The following is a 21,365-nucleotide window of genomic DNA, read 5'->3' as shown; positions in this document are numbered from 1 at the left end:
AGTGGCAGGAGTGAGTCTCCGCCCATTGAATGATTTTGGTCACTTCTTCCATCGCCAGGGAACTCCTTGTTCCCCCCTGATGGTTGATGTACGCAACAGTCGTCATGTTGTCTGATTGAAATCGTATGAATTTGGCCTTTGCTAGCTGAGGCCAAGCCTTGAGAGCATTGAATATCGCTCTCAGTTCCAGAATATTTATCGGGAGAAGAGATTCTTCCCGAGACCAAAGACCCTGAGCTTTCAGGGGTCCCCAGACCGCGCCCCAGCCCACCAGACTGGCGTCGGTCGTGACAATGACCCACTCTGGTCTGCGGAAGCTCATCCCCTGTGACAGGTTGTCCAGGGACAGCCACCAACGGAGTGAATCTCTGGTCCTCTGATCTACTTGTATCGTCGGAGACAAGTCTGTATAATCCCCATTCCACTGACTGAGCATGCACAGTTGTAATGGTCTTAGATGAATTCGCGCAAAAGGAACTATGTCCATTGCCGCTACCATCAAACCTATTACTTCCATGCACTGCGCTATGGAAGGAAGAGGAACAGAATGAAGTATTTGACAAGAGTTTAGAAGTTTTGATTTTCTGGCCTCTGTCAGAAAAATCCTCATTTCTAAGGAGTCTATTATTGTTCCCAAGAAGGGAACCCTTGTTGACGGAGATAGAGAACTTTTTTCTACGTTCACTTTCCACCCGTGAGATCTGAGAAAGGCCAGGACAATGTCCGTGTGAGCCTTTGCTTGTGGAAGGGACGACGCTTGAATCAGAATGTCGTCCAAGTAAGGTACTACTGCAATGCCCCTTGGTCTTAGCAGCGCTAGAAGGGACCCTAGCACCTTTGTGAAAATTCTTGGGGCAGTGGCTAATCCGAACGGAAGTGCCACAAACTGGTAATGCTTGTCCAGAAATGCGAACCTTAGGAACCGATGATGTTCCTTGTGGATAGGAATATGTAGATACGCATCCTTTAAATCCACCGTGGTCATGAATTGACCTTCCAGGATGGAAGGAAGAATTGTTCGAATGGTTTCCATTTTGAACGATGGAACCTTGAGAAACTTGTTTAGGATCTTGAGATCTAAGATTGGTCTGAATGTTCCCTCTTTTTTGGGAACTACGAACAGATTGGAGTAGAACCCCATCCCTTGTTCTCCTAATGGAACAGGATGAATCACTCCCATTTTTAACAGGTCTTCTACACAATGTAAGAATGCCTGTTTTTTATGTGGTCTGAAGACAATTGAGACCTGTGGAACCTCCCCCTCGGGGGAAGCCCCTTGAATTCCAGAAGATAACCTTGGGAGACTATTTCTAGCGCCCAAGGATCCAGAACATCTCTTGCCCAAGCCTGAGCGAAGAGAGAGAGTCTGCCCCCCACCAGATCCGGTCCCGGATCGGGGGCCAACATCTCATGCTGTCTTGGTAGCAGTGGCAGGTTTCTTGGCCTGCTTACCTTTGTTCCAGCCTTGCATTGGCCTCCAGGCTGGCTTGGCTTGAGAAGTATTACCCTCTTGCTTAGAGGACGTAGCACTTGGGGCTGGTCCGTTTCTGCGAAAGGGACGAAAATTAGGTTTATTTTTGGCCTTGAAAGACCTATCCTGAGGAAGGGCGTGGCCCTTGCCCCCAGTGATATCAGAAATAATCTCTTTCAAGTCAGGGCCAAACAGCGTTTTCCCCTTGAAAGGAATGTTAAGCAATTTGTTCTTGGAAGACGCATCCGCTGACCAAGATTTTAGCCAAAGCGCTCTGCGCGCCACAATAGCAAACCCAGAATTTTTCGCCGCTAATCTAGCCAATTGCAAAGTGGCGTCTAGGGTGAAAGAGTTAGCCAATTTGAGAGCATGAATTCTGTCCAAAATCTCCTCATAAGAAGAATCTTTATTGAGCGCCTTTTCTAGTTCATCGAACCAGAAACACGCTGCTGTAGTGACAGGAACAATGCATGAAATTGGTTGTAGAAGGTAACCTTGCTGAACAAACATCTTTTTAAGCAAACCCTCTAATTTTTTATCCATAGGATCTTTGAAAGCACAACTATCTTCTATGGGTATAGTGGTGCGTTTGTTTAGAGTAGAAACCGCCCCCTCGACCTTGGGACTGTCTGCCATAAGTCCTTTCTGGGGTCGACCATAGGAAACAATTTCTTAAATATAGGGGGAGGGACGAAAGGTATGCCGGGCCTTTCCCATTCTTTGTTTACAATGTCCGCCACCCGCTTGGGTATAGGAAAAGCTTCGGGGGGCCCCGGGACCTCTAGGAACTTGTCCATTTTACATAATTTCTCTGGAATGACGAAATTCTCACAATCATCCAGAGTAGATAACACCTCCTTAAGCAGGGCGCGGAGATGTTCCAATTTAAATTTGAATGAAATTACATCAGGTTCAGCTTGTTGAGAAATTTTCCCTGAATCTGAAATTTCTCCCTCAGACAAAACCTCCCTGGCCCCCTCAGATTGGTGTAGGGGCACTTCAGAACCAATATCATCAGCGTCCTCATGCTCTTCAGTATTTTCTAAAACAGAGCAGTCGCGCTTTCGCTGATAAGTGGGCATTTTGGCTAAAATGTTTTTGATAGAATTATCCATTACAGCCGTTAATTGTTGCATAGTAAGGAGTATTGGCGCACTAGATATACTAGGGGCCTCCTGTGTGGGCAAGACTGGTGTAGACGAAGGAGGGGATGATGCAGTACCATGCTTACTCCCCTCACTTGAGGAATCATCTTGGGCATCATTTTCTCTAAATTTTGTGTCACATAAATCACATCTATTTAAATGAGAAGGAACCTTGGCTTCCCCACATACAGAACACAGTCTATCTGGTAGTTCAGACATGTTAAACAGGCATAAACTTGATAACAAAGTACAAAAAACGTTTTAAAATAAAACCGTTACTGTCACTTTAAATTTTAAACTGAACACACTTTATTACTGAATATGTGAAAAAGTATGAAGGAATTGTTCAAAATTCACCAAAATTTCACCACAGTGTCTTAAAGCCTTAAAAGTATTGCACACCAAATTTGAAAGCTTTAACTCTTAAAATAACGGAACCGGAGCCGTTTTTATATTTAACCCCTTTACAGTCCCTGGTATCTGCTTTGCTGAGACCCAACCAAGCCCAAAGGGGAATACGATACCAAATGACGCCTTCAGAAAGTCTTTTCTATGTATCAGAGCTCCTCACACATGCATCTGCATGTCATGCTTCCCAAAAACAAGTGCGCAATAGAGGCGCGAAAATGAGGCTCTGCCTATGATTAGGGAAAGCCCCTAGAGAATAAGGTGTCCAATACAGTGCCTGACGGTTATTTTACATAATTCCCAAGAATAAAATAATTCCTCAAAGCTATGAAGTATTAAAATATGCTTATATATCAATCGTTTTAGCCCAGAAAATGTCTACAGTCTTAAAAGCCCTTGTGAAGCCCTTTTTTTCTTATGTAATAAAAATGGCTTACCGGATCCCATAGGGAAAATGACAGCTTCCAGCATTACATTGTCTTGTTAGAAATGTGTCATACCTCAAGCAGCAAAAGTCTGCTCACTGTTTCCCCCAACTGAAGTTAATTCCTCTCAACAGTCCTGTGTGGAAACAGCCATCGATTTTAGTAACGGTTGCTAAAATCATTTTCCTCTTACAAACAGAAATCTTCATCACCTTTCTGTTTCAGAGTAAATAGTACATACCAGCACTATTTTAAAATAACAAACTCTTGATTGAATAATAAAAACTACAGTTAAACACCAAAAAACTCTAAGCCATCTCTGTGGAGATGTTGCCTGTACAACGGCAAAGAGAATGACTGGGGAAGGCGGAGCCTAGGAGGGATCATGTGACCAGCTTTGCTGGGCTCTTTGCCATTTCCTGTTGGGGAGGAGAATATCCCACAAGTAAGGATGACGCCGTGGACCGGACACACCTATGTTGGAGAAATAAAGGTGACATTTTTGAGCTGAATGTCTCTCAGGATGATGCTGTTAAAATAATACCTCAGCTTTCTCCTGCTAGGTCCCAAGCCTCAATGGCGTCACATGCAGTGTACTGTGGTTCCTCTATAACTCCTAGTGGAGTTTATTTAAAAGCAGAAATTGCTGCCCAGGTATCTTCAGTGGTATCTGCGGCATTAGCTGCCATTCCCAGATTACAATGCAAGAGGAAATCTAGAAATTAAGAAAGTAAGGTGCCTGTCCTCGGTTCTGCTTCCCAAGTCGCCCTTTCTCATAAGTCTGATGAGGATTATACATCGGGACTTTCTAAGGGTGATATCTCAGATTCGGACAGTATAATTCCTTCTTATGAGACTGAGGTGGTATCCTTCAGATTTAAGCTTGAACACCTTTGTGTATTGTTAAAGGAGGTTTTAGCTACTTTAGATGACTCCGATATCCCTGTCGTTGTCACTCCTAAGAAAATCTAGTAAACAATATTTTTTTTGATGAACCTTCCACTTCGGAGGTTTTTCCTGTGCCGGACCATGCTAGGGATATTATCTCACAGGAATGGGAGAAACCAGTGGTGTCTTCCTCGTCTCCCATTTTTAAGAAAATGTTTCCTGTTGAGGACTCCATTAAAGACCCTTGGTTTACTGTACCCAAAGTTGAAGGGGCTATTTCCACTCTGGCTAAGAGAACCACTCTTAGCCAGAGTGGAAACCCTGTGAGGCCAAGCTGGGGTAATCAGGATTACTGAAGACTTCTCTAGGCTTATCTTGGAAATCACTCTGGGTAGAAGTACCAGAGGAAGAAACAGATAAGCAAGCTGAAAAGACCAAGGAACTTCTAGAGCTTAAGGAAACCTGGACCTTGAAAAGTAAATAGGAAGTTTGTTTTTAAACAAGAGGCCATCAGATCAATTGCTGGGAGACCCTAAAGATCCACAATATGATTGACTGTTTAGAGATTGACAACTGAGAAAGTCTGCTTCTCAGTTGTTCACCCATGTAATATGAATCGTAGAAACTAGACAAGAATTTATTTCTGCCCATGAGACAGTTCAAAACACCTTCCTTTATGATAACTTTCTCTGCACCATTGATGAAGCATACAAAGCTGAAGAGGTCTCATGTGAAAATTATATACACACACACACACATATATATATATATATATATATATATATATATATATATATATATATATATATATATATATACACACACCTACATCCTTGTTGAGTACACACATTTTCATTACCTATAAAACCAATATTAACTAGAAAATGACCATGCCTCAGGGTTAATTCTAGGATGCATTTCCAAATATATTCTTCTTGATTTCATATAAGGCTAATGGAAAAAAAAAACGAGATAAGTTTCATGAAGTAATTATCCCATTGGAAGTGAGTTACACAAAACAGGCATTTGTTGGTTGCATAAGTATTCACGTAGAATTAATTTTTACTCCAATTTTAGTTAAAAGTCACAAGTCACTATCAGATTCACACATCTTTTTTTGGGGGTTTTGGCAAAATTGCTTAAAGGGACAGTCTAGGCCAAAATAAACGTTCATGATTCAGATAGAGCATGCAATTTTAAACAATTTTCCAATTTACTTTTATCACCAATTTTGCTTTGTTCTCTTGGTATTCTTAGTTGAAAGCTTAACCTAGGAGGTTCATATGCTAATTTCTTAGACCTTGAAGCCCACCTCTTTCAGATTGCATTTTAACAGTTTTTCACCACTAGAGGGTGTTAGTTCACATATTTCATATAGATAACACTGTGCTCGTGCACGTGAAGTAATCTGGGAGCAGGCACTGATTGGCTAGACTGCAAGTCTGTCAAAAGAACTGAAAAAAGGGGCAGTTTGCAGAGGCTTAGATACAAGATAATCACAGAGGTTAAAAGTATATTATTATAACTGTGTTGGTTATGCAAAACTGGGAAATGGGTAATAAAGGGATTATCTATCTTTTAAAACAATAAAAATTCTGGTGTAGACTGTCCCTTTAAAGCAACACTGTACCCTACTTTCTTTCTCTTTTAATTTGTTCCCAATAATCAATTTTACCCGCTTGAGTGTATTACATTATGTACAAATAGCTGTTTACTGTTATTTCAGCATTTGAAATAACTGATTTATCCTGTGGTATCCCTACCTATAATAAAAGTTTCCATAGTAAAAACTATTTTAGAGTACACTGCACCTTTAAGGCTGGTGAACAGCAAATCAAGTTTTGCTCCAGATTCTAATTCAGATTGAGGATATGTATTTTCACTACTCCAGTTTAGCTTTGTCTACAGGTGTGCTATGTGAACCTCTTCATCAGTCAAGGTGTCTTGCAGAATAAAACAGGTTTTCCTCTAGAACCCTGACATACAACCCCCCCCCCAAAAAAAAAACGCATCTCCACAACTATCACCATGCTTTAGAGCGGGAATTGTATTCTCAAGGGGATGAGCAGCGTTAGCATTGCACCAATAATAGTGCTTTGAACTAAGAACCTTTTTCTTCACATTTTCTGTGTCTGCCCCATGCAAACTGGAGCTTTTTTATTTTATGCACTTTTCTATTTCTTTCACCTGTTTTATATTATCATTCTCTTTTATTTGCAATTTTCAATACATATCTCCACCCAATCTTCTACTGTATTATGAAGGTTATAATAAAAAACTGAAGAATACTGGAACATGGTTAACATTAGAGTTCCTCTTCCTCCACCTCTTTCTGTTAACATTATTATTAGGATTTGTTGGCTGTTAAATTTTGCATTTTACTTTCATTTCTTACAAGTAGTCTGTTGTTTATGATGTAACATTATTTTTCTAAAATAATAATAATTTTAAAAAATGATAACAGTCTAGTTAAACAACTATGCATTTTAAATATTAAATTTTTCACAATGGTTTATACTGAAGCCATAAGTAAAAAAAGAACAGTTTTTTTCTTTTTTTCCTAGCTGATGTGACTGAAAATTGAAATAATAAAAAAAAAAACAGAGCGTAGTTAATTTTTTTCATTTATCTGGCAGTCTTTTTAATACATTTATGAATGCGTCCTTTGGTACTTCCACATTGCCAATTTTTCTCATTTTTTTCTTTCCTTCGGCTTGCCTTTTTAGTAGCTTCATTTTCCTTGTAATGTCACCTCCATACTGTTAAAAAGAAAAAACATTTTTTTTTTTTAACTAAACCAGATTACATTATGTTGTTTACTAGCAAACGGTAGACAGCAGGATATGAAAAATAACCACACATGATATTCTATCAAAAACTATATAGCAAACATCAGGTATGAGGAAAACCCTTAAAAATAAATCCCAGCGAAGGTAAAATAGTATGTCAGGGGTGTTGCACACATAAGCAGCAAATCACGTCTTCTTAAATCCACTGAGGTTGTGACATTTAAGTAGGGTCATAGCAACTTTGGGGTGTAACACTTCAAGAAAGGCAGCTAAGTGGTACCATACTCATGTAGGTGTATCTAAAGAGAGCAGAATCACGCTATTTTGTGTGTCACACCCCAATTGTATTATCTTTCATTATCCAAAGATTCCACTCTGTACTGTACCCACACACCAACAAATTATAATCATAAATCTTGTCTTAAAGGGCCACTGTAAGTAAATATTTTCTATGCCTGTTACTAACTAACTACCCCAAATACGCTTTTTATCAATAGCATTTCATTAACATATCTCTACCGTATATCAGAAATCTTGTCTGCAAATTTAATTGTTTTCCAAACCCACTCCGTGGGTATCCTTTGCTCTGTACCAATCCGTTTACAATACCTAGGTTTCAAAATGGCGCTTTAAACACAAAGTTATTGGTTTAAGTATTTTGAACATGCAGTGCTGAAAATAGTGGGCAGGATAACGTGACATCATCGGCGAATAAAAGATATAACTTTTAGAACGTTATGAAACTTCGTTTTGGAGAAAATATAGGTCAGTAGGTTTTAATTAATGTTTATTAACTTTAATATGTTAGTTGTTTAGCTTAAAAATTATAACAGAGTAATCCAAGTAATCCTTTAATTAAAGAGAAAATCCCAAAGCCAAAAAAGCCAAATTATAATAGCATATTTCCAATGAAATATAAATTACAGAATGTTTTAAAAAGACTGAAAGTTCAAATGCCAAATAAGCAAACATTTTCATACATATTTAAATGTTCAGCTGACTAAACAGCAAATATGAAAATACAATTTTAAAAAAATCCATAAAAAAAAAAAGTTATACGTACACATTTTGCCAAGACATTTTTTCTGTAGGCTTTCACACTGCAAAGAGAAAGATATTTGATCTAAATACATTTTGTATACTCACTAGGCGATAAGCCTGCCCAGAGGGCAGTCTATTTATAAAAAAAAAACAAAAAAAAAAAAAACTACAAACCCTAAAGCTAAAATTACACAAAATAAAAAAAAAATGTAAAATTACAGAAAAAAACTAAACAAAGCTATCCAAAATAAAACAAATTAAACCTAAACTAATACCCCTATAAAAAATCCCCCCAAAAATAAAAACACCCCCTAATCTTCTACTAAACTATCGATAGACCTTAAAAGGGCTTTTGAAGGGCATTGCCCTAAGTTAAACAGCTCTTTTACCTAAAAAATTACCAATTACCCCTTAACAGTAAAACCCCCCACCCACCAAAATAAAAAACCTAACACTAAAAAAAACTAAACTACCCTTTGCCCCTAAAGGGGCATTTGTATGGGCATTGCCATTAACCAGTAATGACAACTGACGTACCAGGTACGTCATGCAAAAACTAACAGTTAATGACAATGGACGTACCTGGTACGTCAGTTGTCTAACAGAGTGCTGGAAGCGATCACAAATGCTTCCAGCAGCTCTGAGGGTATTGCAGTGATGCCTCGATATGGAGGCATCCTGCAATACCACTTTACAAGCCTCCGATGCAGAGAGAGCCACTCTGTGGCCCTCTCTGCACCGGTAGCGATGGTGCCAGTGTCCGGGTGTGAGGGTGCGTGCGCGCGTGCACGAGGGGTGACTGTGCACGTGCATGAGCGCGTGCACGGGGCGCACGTGTACGTGCGCGCATTAGCCACACTGACACCAATGAATGAGGGCAGAAAGGGAGAAAAAGGTACAATTTTTTTTTTAAATATAAAAGGATCTGGGAGGGGGAGGGGGTGGGGGTATTGTGGGGGGGATGCTACACTACAGAAATAGTTTTTAAGTTAAAAATAAAATAAAAATACTTTTTGGGGGGTTTTTGGGGCCAAACTGGGTACTGGCAGACAGCTGCCAGTACCCAAGATGGCGGTAATTAGGTAGGGGAGAGGGTTAGAGAGCTGGAGGGGGGATCAGGGAGGTTGGGGCTAAGGCAGGGGTCCATCACAGCTAAAATATTTTATTATTTTTATTTAAAAAAAAAAAAAACTCTTTTATTTAGTACTGGTAGACTTTCTGCCAGTACTTAAGATGGCGGGAACAATTGTGGGGTGGGGGAGGGAAGAGAGCTGTTTGGGAGGGATCAGGGGGTGGGATATCTCTAAAATTAACCCTACAAGCTCCCTAATTAACCCCTTCACTCCTGGGCATAAAACACGTGTTGTGCGCAGTGGCATTTAGCAGCCTTCTAATTACCAAAAAGCAACCCCAAAGCCATATAAGTCTGCTATTTCTGAAAAAAGGGGATCCCAGAGAAGCATTTACAACCATTTGTGCCATAATTGCAGAAGCTGTTTGTAAATAATTTCAGTGGGAAACCTAAAGTTTGTGACAAATTTTGTGAAAAAGTGAACTTTTTTTTTGGTTATACTTCATGCGGGCGGTTACGTGTTTTTTTTTGTTTTTTTGTTTTTTTTTAAGGCTTCGGGTTTGCTTACGTTGCATCCAGGTGTATATATATATATATACACACACACATATATATATATATATATATATATATATATATATATACACACACACACATATATATATATATATATATATATATATATATATATATATATATATATATATATATATATACACTGTGTGCAGAATTATTAGGCAAATGAGTATTTTGACCACATCATCCTCTTTATGCATGTTGTCTTACTCCAAGCTGTATAGGCTCGAAAGCCTACTACCAATTAAGCATATTAGATGATGTGCATCTCTGTAATGAGAAGGGGTGTGGTCTAATGACATCAACACCCTATATCAGGTGTGCATAATTATTATGCAACTTCCTTTCCTTTGGCAAAATGGGTCAAAAGAAGGACTTGACAGGCTCAGAAAAGTCAAAAATAGTGAGATATCTTGCAGAGGGATGCAGCACTCTTAAAATTGCAAAGCTTCTGAAGCGTGATCATCGAACAATCAAGCGTTTCATTCAAAATAGTCAACAGGGTCGCAAGAAGCGTGTGGAAAAACCAAGGAGCAAAATAACTGCCCATGAACTGAGAAAAGTCAAGCGTGCAGCTGCCAAGATGCCACTTGCCACCAGTTTGGCCATATTTCAGAGCTGCAACATCACTGGAGTGCCCAAAAGCACAAGGTGTGCAATACTCAGAGACATGGCCAAGGTAAGAAAGGCTGAAAGACGACCACCACTGAACAAGACACACAATCTGAAACGTCAAGACTGGGCCAAGAAATATCTCAAGACTGATTTTTCTAAGGTTTTATGGACTGATGAAATGAGAGTGAGTCTTGATGGGCCAGATGGATGGGCCCGTGGCTGGATTGGTAAAGGGCAGAGAGCTCCAGTCCGACTCAGATGCCAGCAAGGTGGAGGTGGAGTACTGGTTTAGGCTGGTATCATCAAAGATGAGCTTGTGGGGCCTTTTCGGGTCGAGGATGGAGTCAAGCTCAACTCCCAGTCCTACTGCCAGTTTCTGGAAGACACCTTCTTCAAGCAGTGGTACAGGAAGAAGTCTGCATCCTTCAAGAAAAACATGATTTTCATGCAGGACAATGCTCCATCACACGCGTCCAAGTACTCCACAGCGTGGCTGGCAAGAAAGGGTATAAAAGAAGAAAATCTAATGACATGGCCTCCTTGTTCACCTGATCTGAACCCCATTGAGAACCTGTGGTCCATCAACAAATGTGAGATTTACAAGGAGGGAAAGCAGTACACCTCTCTGAACAGTGTCTGGGAGGCTGTGGTTGCTGCTGCACGCAATGTTGATGGTGAACAGATCAAAACACTGACAGAATCCATGGATGGCAAGCTTTTGAGTGTCCTTGCAAAGAAAGGTGGCTATATTGGTCACTGATTTGTTTTTGTTTTGTTTTTGAATGTCAGAAATGTATATTTGTGAATGTTGAGATGTTATATTGGTTTCACTGGTAAAAATAAATAATTGAAATGGGTATATATTTGTTTTTTTGTTAAGTTGCCTAATAATTATGCACAGTAATAGTCACCTGCACACACAGATATCCCCCTAAAATAGCTATAAATAAAAACAAAATAAAAACTACTTCCAAAACTATTCAGCTTTGATATTAATTAGTTTTTTGGGTTCATTGAGAACATGGTTGTTGTTCAATAATAAAATTAATCCTCAAAAATACAACTTGCCTAATAATTCTGCACTCCCTGTATATATATATATATATATATATATATATATATATATATATATATATATACACACATATACACACCCAATTTAGGATAAATTATGTATGTAGAATTAACTAAAGTAGTAATCGTGTAAATTTAAATGGAAAATAGGGGGCACTCTAAGAAAAAAAAACCTACAATAAACACATATAATAAGTTAAGTGTATAATCACAGTCCATTATTATGGACTGCCGCACCTCCAAATAAGCTTCAATATTTATATTGAAAATAAATAAAACGTTCTTGGTAGACTGTTTCCTTAAATCACCAGTAGAAGTTCTTGATATGTGGATTTTCTGAAACACCGGACCCAGGCTGTTCCTTCTGCAAATCAAACAATACAAGGGTGCCACATGGCCTAGTACAGTCATATAAAGGAATAAAACTGAAGAGAATGATTACACTCACAGCTATTGCTTTTAATTTAACACACTTGCTGGGAGATTAATGTCGTTGTGGACTACAAGACCTGCTCAAAAGGTCTCACGTTGAGTTCCAGACTTACATGTTAAACAATCATCTGGACGGCTGAGAAGTTCCATCTTGCTTGTATAGCACCTGGAGGTGCACATCTTATGCGAGTGTAATAGTTTCTTCAGTTTTATTCCTTTATATAACTGTACTAAGCCACATTGCCCCCTTGCATTGTTTAATTTGCGAGAGTCCACAAGCTAGTTACAAAAACCTCAAATGCCTATAAATACACCTCCCACCTCACTCATACCTCAGTTTAACGTATAGCCAAGTTAGTGAGGTGTATAATAAGGGGTAAAAGTATAAAAAAGAGGAACAGGATAAATAATATGCTTTATACAAAAAAATCATAACCCCCAAAAAATGGGTGGGTCTCAAGGACTCTTGCCACCATGAAATAAATTAATTTATTAGGTAAGTTCTTACATAAAAGAAAATGTATGCTTACCTGATAAATTTATTTCTTTTTTGACACAGATCATCTTAATTACTAATGGGATATTCACCTCCTGGTCAGCAGGAGGCGGCAAAGAGCACCACAGCAAAGCTGTTAAATAGCTCCTCCCTTCCCTCCCACTCCAGTCATTCGACCAAAGTTAAGGAAAGAAAGGAAAATCCAAGGTGCAGAGGTGTCTGAAGTTTATAATAACCAACAACCTGTCTTACAAGAACAGGGCGGGCCGTGGACTCATCGTGTCAAAAAAGAAATAAATTTATCAGGTAAGCATAAATTTTCTTTTCTTTTTTATGACACCATGAGTCCACGGATCATCTTAATTACTAATGGGATTCAATACCCAAGCTAGAGTACACAGATGATACAGGAGGGACAAGACAGGGAACCTAAACGGAAGGCACCACTGCTTGAAGAACCTTTCTCCCAAAAGCGACCTCAGCCGAGGCAAAAGTGTCAAATTTGTAGAATTTTGAAAAAGTGTGAAGAGAGGACCAAGTTGCAGCCTTGCAAATCTGTTCCACAGAAGGTTCATTTTGGAATACCCATGAGGAAGCAACAGCCCTCGTGGAATAAGCCATAACTCTCTCAAGGAGGCTGCTGTCCAGCAGTCTCATAAGCAAAACATATGATACTCTTCAGCCAAAAAGAAAGAGAAGTTTCCGTAACTTCCAGTCCCTTACGTTTCGCTGAGAAAATCACAAATAAGGAAGACGACTGATGAAAGTCCTTAGTTGCCTGCAGGTAAAACCTTAAATCATGGACCACGTCCTAAATGTGCAGAAGCCGCTCCTTCTGAAAGGTAGGATTATGACACAAGGAAGGAACAACAATCTCCTTAATAATGTTCCGATCAGAAACAACCTTAGGAAGGAATCCTAATTAAGTACTTAAAACTACCTTTTCTGAATGGAAAATAAGATAAGGAGGCTCATAAAGTAATGCTGAGAGCTCTGACACTCTCTGAGCAGAAGAAATAGCGACAAGAATAAAACTTTCCAAGATAACACTTAATATCTAAAGAAAGCATGGGCTCAAACGGAGCCCCTTAAAGAACTTTGAGAACTAAACTAAGACTCCATGGAGGAGTAACTGGTTTGAATACAGGCCTGATCCTGACCAAGGCCTGACAAAATGATTGTACATCTGGGATATCTGCCAGATGTTTGAGTTACAAAATAGATAAGGCAGAGATTTAACCTTTTAGGGAACTTGTTGATAATCCCTTCTCCAAACCCTCTTGGAGAAAAGACAAAATTCTAGGAATTCTAACTACTCCATGAGTAGCCCTTGGATGCGCCCCAATAGAGATATTTACGCCAAATCTTATGGTAAAACCTTTTAGTTACAGGCTTATGAGCCTGAATCATGGTCTCTATTACTGAGTCAGAAAACCCCCGCTTGGATAAAATTAAGCGTTCAATCTCCAAGCAGGTAGCTTCAGAGAAACTAGATTTGGGAGAAGAAAAGGCCCCTGAATTAGAAGGTCCTTCCTCAACGGAAGTCTCCAAGGTGGCAGAGATGCCATCTCCACCAATGGTGCATACCAAATCCTAAGAGGCCAGGCCGGTGCTATGAGGATCACCAATGCCCTCTCCTGTTTGATTCAAGCAATTACCCGAGGAAGAAGAGCAAACAAAGGAAATAGGTATGCTAGACTGAAGGTCCAAGGGACTGCCAGAGCATTTATCAGCTCCGCCTGGGGATCCCTGGACCTCTATCCATATCTCGGGAGCTTGGCATTCTGACGAGAAGCCATGAGATCCATTCCGGCTGACCCCACTTGAGAATCAGGCAGGAAAACCCTTCTGGATTAAGTTCCTCCCCCGGATGAAATGTCTGCCGGCTCAGGAAGTCCGCCTCCCAGTTGTCCACCTCTGGTATGTGGATCGCCGACAGGCAGTAAGAGTGGGCCTCCGCCCACTGAATTATTTTGGATACCTCTATCATCGCTAAGGAACTTCTTGTTCCTCCCTGATGATTGATGTAAGCCACTGACGTTATGTTGTCCGACTCGAACCTGATAAACTGGACCTAGGCTAACTGAGGCCAGGCCAGAAGAGCATTGAAGATCGCTCTCGGCTCCAGAATGTTTATAGGAAGAACAGACTCGGAGTCCAAACTCCCTGAGCCCTTAGGGAGCCCCAGACTGCTCCCCACCCTAGAAGGCTGGCGACTGTTGTCACAATCACCCAGGATGGTCTGCGGAAGCAGATTCCCTGGGAGAGATGATCTAGAGACAACCATCATTGAAGAGAATCCCTGGTCTCCTGCTCCAGTAGTATTTGAGGAGACAAATATGCATAATCTCCGTTCCATTGCCTGAGCATGCTTAACTGCAAAGGTCTGAGGTGGAACCGAATGGGATTATGCCCATTGCCGTCACCATCAGCCCGATTACCTCCATGCACTGAGCCACTGATGGCCGAGGAGTGGACTAAAGGACTAGACAAATATCGATAAACTTTGACTTTCCTGACTTCTGTCAGAATTTTTTTTTTTTATATAGATAGGAAATCTACTATGGTTCCCAAGAAATTTACCCTTGTATTAGGGACTAGAGAAGTCCTTCCCAAATTTACCTTCCACCCGAGAGATCGGAGGAAGAATAGAATATGTCCGTGTCGGATCTTGCTTGTTATAAGGATGGCGCCTGGACTACCCGTAAGCGAAGTACCGCCAACAGCGATCCCAGAACCTTATGAACAATCTGGGAGTAGTGGCAAGACCAAATGGGAGAGCCACGAGATGTAAAAGTTTATCCAGAAAGGTAAATGTCAGGAACTTGCGATGATCCTTATGAAAGGGAACATGCAGGTACGCGTCCTTAAAATCCACTGTTATTATAAATTGACCCTCTTGGATTGAAGGACGCTACTCTGAGAAATTTGTTGAGACCCTTGAGATCTAAAATTGTTCTGATTGGAATAAAAACTCCGACCCTGTTCCAGTAATGGAATGGGAAAAAATCACTCCCCGGAAGGAGTGATAAGTGTAAGAATGCCTCTCTTTATGTCTGGACTCTGGACTGCCAAAAATCTTGAAGCAGGAATCTGTCCCTGGAAGGAAATACTTGAACACTAATTGATATCCCTGGGACACAATGTACACCCCCAGAGATCATGATCATAAAAACCAACACTGATTGAAAAAGGAGAACCTGCCCCCTCCCTTATGGATCAGGTGTACGCCCCTCATGCTGTCTTTAATTCAACAGCAAGCTACTTGGGCTATTTTCCCCTATGTTAAGCCAGATGGGGGCTCCAAAAAGGTTTAAACTGCTTATACTTGGGAAAAGGAGTGGAAGGATTTTCCTAACAATCTCGAAAGGAACAAAATTATCTCATACTTCCTTTATGCTATTCTGTATTTAAAGGAGTCTACTAGCTTAAAAGCCCTTATTTGTATGCAAAGAAGACCAAGTGGCTGCTTTGCAGATTTGATCAACTGAAGCTTCATTCTTGAAAGCCCAAGATGTGGCAACATTGTAGAATAAGCTGTAATTCTCTGAGGCAGAGACTGCCCCGCTTCCAAATAAGCTTTGTGAATTAGAAGTTTCAACTAAGATGCAAAGAAATGGCAGAGGCTTTCTGACCTTTTCTGGAACCAGAAAAAAAACAAATAGACAAGAAGTCTTTCTGAAAACTTTAGTAGCCTCATCATAATATTTCAAAGCTCTTACCAAATCCAAATAATGTAAAAAGCTTTTTAGAGTATTCTTAGGATTAGGACACAAGGAAGGAACAATAATTTCCCTATTGATGTTGTTAGAATTCACAACTTTGGGCAAAAATGTAAACTTAGTCCGCAAAACAGCGTTACCTTGATGGAAAATAAGATAAGGAGACTCGCAAGAGAGAGCAGACAATTCAGAAACTCTTCTAGCAGATGAGATCGCCAAGAGAAATAACACTTTCCAAGAAAGTAGTTTAATATCCAAAGAATGCATAGTCTCAAAAGGAAGAGCCTGCAAAGTCTTTAATACCAAATTTAAACTCCAAGGAGGAGAGACAGATTTAATAACAGGTTTGATACGAGTCAAAGTCTGTACAAAACAGTGAACATCAGGAAGATTAGCAATCTTTCTGTAAAATAAAAAGAGCACAGATTTGTCTTTTCAAAGTATTGTCAGACAAACCTTTATCCAAACCATCCTGAAAAAACTGTAGAATCCTAGGAATTCTAAAAGAATGCCAAGAATAATCATGAGTGGAACACCATGAAATATAGGTTTTCCAAACCTTGTGCTATATTTTCCTTGAAACAGGCTTACGAGCCTGCATCATATAGTGTTAATCACCTTTATGACTAAGCGTTCAAATTTCATGCCTTCAAATTTAGAGATTTGAGATCCGGATGGAAAAACAGGCCTTGAGACAGAAGGTCTGATCTTAGAGGAAGTGACCAAGATTGGCAACTAGACATTCGGACAAGGTATGCATACCAGCAGGTGCTATCAGAAACACATAAGATTGTTCCATTATGATCTTTGAGATCACTCTTTGAAGAAGAACCAGAGGTGGAAAAATGGAAGCAAGTTGTTAAAACCATGGATCTGCTAGAGAATCCATCAATTCCGCCTGAGGATCCCTGGACCTGGAGAGGTATCTGGGAAGTTTCTTATTTAGACGAGAGGCCATCAGATCTATGTCTGGAAGACCCCACATCTGCACAATCTGATAGAACACATCTAAATGGAGAAGCGCAGTTATTAGACAAGAGTTGGATTCCGCCCAAGAAAGTATTAGAGATACTTCATTCATTGCTAGGGGACTGCGAGTCCCCCTTTGATGATTGACATATGCCAGTGTTGTGACATTGTCTGTTTGAAACCGAATATACGATTCTCTCTTTAATAGAGGTCAATCCTAAAGAGCTCTGAAAATAGCACAGAGTTCTAAGATATTGATTGGTAACCTGACCTCTCGAGGATTCCAAACTCATTGTGCTGTCAGAGACCCCCAAACAGCTCCCCAACCTGTAACACTTGCATCTGTTGTGATCACAGTCCAGGTAGGACGAACAAAGGAAGCCCCTTGAATAATAAGGTGATGGTTTAACCACCAAGTCAGAGAGAGTTGAGTGTTGAGATTTAAGTATATCAGTTGTGATATCAGAGTATAATCCCTGCACCATTGGTGCAACATGCAAAGCTGTAGAGATCTCATATGAAAATGAGCAAAAGGGACCGCGTCCGATTCTGCAATCATGAAACCTAAAACTTCCATCTAATAGCCACTGAAGGGAATGATAGAGACTGAAAGTTTAGACAAGCTGAAACCAATCTCAAACGTCTTGTCATGTACACCAAATCTATCTGGAAACCTAAAAATGTGACCTTTGTCTGAGGAATCAAGAAACTCTTTGGTAAATTGATCCTCCAACCATGTCTTTCAAGAAACAATAGAAGTTTTTTTGTGTGAGATTCTGCTAATTGAAAAAATTGAGCTAGTACCAAGATATCGTCCAAATAAGGAAACACTGCAATACCCTGCTTTCTGATTACAGATAGAAGAGCACCTAGAACTTTTGAGAATATTCTTGATGCTGTTGCAAGGCCAAACGGAGGAGCGACAAATTGGTAATGCTTGTTTAGAAAAGAGAATCTCAGAAAACTATAGTGATCTGGATGAATTGAATTGTGAAGGTAAGCATCCTGCAAGTCTATTGTGGACATGAAGTGACCTTGCTGAACAAAAGGCAGAATAGTGCTTATAGTCACCATCTTGAAACATGGGACTCTTACAAAATGATTTAAAGTTTTCAGATTCAAAATTGTTCTGAAAGAATTTTCCTTCTTTGGTACAATGAATAGATTTGAATAAAAACCCAATCTTTGTTCCTGCTGTGGAACTGGAACAACTACCCCTGAAAGTTCTAGATCTGAAACACATTTCGGAAAGGCTTGAGCTTTTACTGGATTTTTTTTGGAATATGGGTAAGAAAGAATCTTCCCAAGGGAGGTCTTATTCTGAATCCAATTCGATACCCCTGAGAAATTATTTTCTGAATCCACTGTCCAAATTCTTTGAAATAGTTTTAGTCTGCCCCCTACCAGAAGAACTGGCTTGAGGGACGCAACTTCATGTAGGTTTAGGGGCAGGATTCGGTTTGTTATAAGGCTTGAATTTTCTCAAATTCGGAGATGGTCTCTAATTAGAGCTAGAGGCCTTAGGGGAAGGAGTATTTTTTTTCTGTTCTCTAGTCTGACGAAAGGAATGAAAACTAGTGTGAACTTTAAATTTACCCTTAGATTTCTTGTCTTGGTGCAGAAAAACATAATTTATGTAAGAACTTACCTGATAAATTAATTTCTTTCATATTGGCAAGAGTCCATGAGCTAGTGACGTATGAGATATACAATCCTACCAGGAGGGGCAAAGTTTCCCAAACCCAAAAAATGCCTATAAATACACCCCTCACTATTCAGTTTAACGAATAGCCAAGTAGTGGGGTGATAAAGAAAGGCGTAAAAAGCATCAACAAAGGAATTTGGAAACAATTGTGCTTTATACAAAAAAATCATAACCACCATAAAAAAGGGGTGGGCCTCATGGACTCTTGCCAATATGAAAGAAATGAATTTATCAGGTAAATTCTTACATAAATTATGTTTTCTTTCATGTAATTGGCAAGAGTCCATGAGCTAGTGATGTATGGGATAGCAATACCCAAGAAGTGGAACTCCACGCAAGAGTCACTAGAGAGGGAGGGATAAAATAAAAATAGCCATTTCTCTGAAAAAAATTAATCCACAATCCAAATGTAAGTTTATTCTCATAAATAAAAGGAAAAACTTAAATCATAAGCAGAATAATCAAACTGAAACAGCTGCCTGAAGAATTTTTCTACCAAAAACAGCTTCTGAAGAAGCAAATACATCAAAATGGTAGAATTTAGTAAATGTATGCAAAGAAGACCAAGTTGCTGCTTTGCAAATCTGATCAACTGAAGCTTCATTCTTAAAAGCCCAAGAAGTGGAAACTGATCTAGTAGAATGAGCTGCAATTCTCTGAGGTGGGGCTTTACCCGACTCCAAATAAGCTTGATGAATCAAAAGCTTTAACCACGATGCTAAAGAAATGACAGAAGCCTTCTGACCTTTCCTGGAACCAGAAAAGATAAATAGACTAGAAGTCTTCCTGAAATCTTTAGTAGCTTCAATATAATATTTCTGTCATGATCCGGTGTACATGCGCTCAGGACACAGACCCTCGGGGCAGTGGTAGGGATTTGAAGACACCGACCCCTGACCCGGGGAAGAGTATCCTGGACGTGGATAGATGATATTCTGTGATTCATAGTTGCTAGAAGTTATTGTAGAATAAATGGAGAGTGCAACATTTGTATACAATATATTCTGAGTTCACTGTGACTTATAGTTAGTTAATAGAAGTAACTGCAGGATTCAATGAGAGAAAAATATAGCAATGTGGAATGTTCAGGCTTCAGAGTAATCTAGTAAAAGATTGACACTTAGATGCAAACTAAGGTTTGTTGCAGGTTCACAGTACATAATATTATATAAAGCTGTATGTCAGTAATTAGCAGAGCAGCACAGGTGAAAGTTAAGTTTAAGGCATCAATTACTGTTTGAACATATATTGGAGAATCACATGAAAGCTTTTAATTGAACACATAGATGCAGAGTTCAGAATATGTTAACATATTTGCAGCAGGATATTTCAGCAATGACAACTTGTAGCAGAGAAATAGTTATAAAGTTCTGAGTAAGATGCTGTTGTAATTAGAGAGTGATGATAACCAAAAGTGTGCTTGATTTATAATAAAGTTCTGAGTTTGTTAAGTAGCAGTGTCCAGTAAACAGAAAATGGAATTATTTGGATACTTGCGATTTGATGATTTTAGGCATTGGAATAGAAAATGCTGTAGGTTGAAATAGTTGGTAAATTCATACAGGAAACAGTCACAGACCTCTGTTGTTCAGGATCACAACTTCAATGTTAATGCAAAGCACATTAGACCTGAGAAGGCTTAAAAAGAGGCTGAGGTAATCAGGTGCATGAATGATTAATCAGGCAGGCAAGCAAGCTGAATGTGAATACTGCCCAAATGCAGCAGTCAGAGAAGGATGTCTTAAAGGGATAGTGACATTAGGCTGAGATATGTTACAATTTCAGAGCTCTCACCACATCCAAAGAATGTAAAGATCTCTCCAAAGAATTCTTAGGATTAGGACACAAAGAAGGGACAACAATTTCTCTATTAATGTTGTTAGAATTCACAACCTTAGGTAGGAATTTAAATGAAGTCTGCAAAACTGCCTTATCCTGATGAAAAATCAGAAAAGGAGATTCACAAGAGAGAGCAGATAATTCAGAAACTCTTCTAGCAGAAGACATGGCCAAAAGGAACAACACTTTCCAAGAAAGTAGTTTAATGTCCAAAGAATGTATAGGCTCAAATGGAGGAGCCTCTAAAGCTTTCAAAACCAAATTAAGACTCCAAGGAGGAGATATTGATTTAATGATATGGCTTGATACGAACCAAAGCCTGTACAAAACAGTGAATATCAGGAAGTTTAGCAATTTTTCTGTGGAATAAAACAGAAAGAGCAGATATTTGTCCTTTCAAGGAACTTGCAGACAAACCTTTATCCAAACCATCCTGAAGAAACTGTAAAATTCTAGGAATTCTAAAAGAATGCCAAGATAATTTATGAGAGGAACACCATGAAATGTAAGTCTTCCAAACTCAATAATAAATCTTTCTAGAAACAGATTTACGAGCCTGTAACATAGTATTTATCACTGAATCAGAGAAACTTCTATGACTAAGCACTAGGCATTTAATTTCCATACTTTCAAATTTAATGATTTGAGATCCTGATGGAAAAACGGACCTTGAGACAGAAGGTCGGGTCTTAATGGAA

General features: G+C 39.4%; 1 protein-coding gene across 3 annotated transcripts in view; it reads right to left on the bottom strand.

Moving 5' to 3' along the window:
• Positions 1 to 6,527: 6,527 nt before the first annotated feature.
• Positions 6,528 to 21,365, bottom strand: part of GUF1 (GTP binding elongation factor GUF1) — a 250,370-nt gene continuing 235,532 nt past the window's right edge. For 2 of the 3 annotated variants that reach the window (XM_053703997.1, XM_053703998.1), the window contains exons 17-18: positions 8,190 to 8,226; positions 6,528 to 7,096 (exon numbers count right to left, since the gene is read on the bottom strand). In XM_053703997.1, coding sequence (XP_053559972.1) covers positions 6,959 to 7,096; positions 8,190 to 8,226 — 175 coding nt within the window. In that variant the 3' untranslated portion in view covers positions 6,528 to 6,958. The remainder of the gene's footprint in view (positions 7,097 to 8,189; positions 8,227 to 21,365) is intronic. The other variant, XM_053703999.1, reaches the window with a different exon arrangement.

The sequence above is a fragment of the Bombina bombina genome, chromosome 2 (assembly GCF_027579735.1).
Source record: "Bombina bombina isolate aBomBom1 chromosome 2, aBomBom1.pri, whole genome shotgun sequence".
Taxonomy (NCBI): Eukaryota; Metazoa; Chordata; class Amphibia; order Anura; family Bombinatoridae; genus Bombina; species Bombina bombina.
This window is presented reverse-complemented; position numbering and strand designations above follow the sequence as displayed.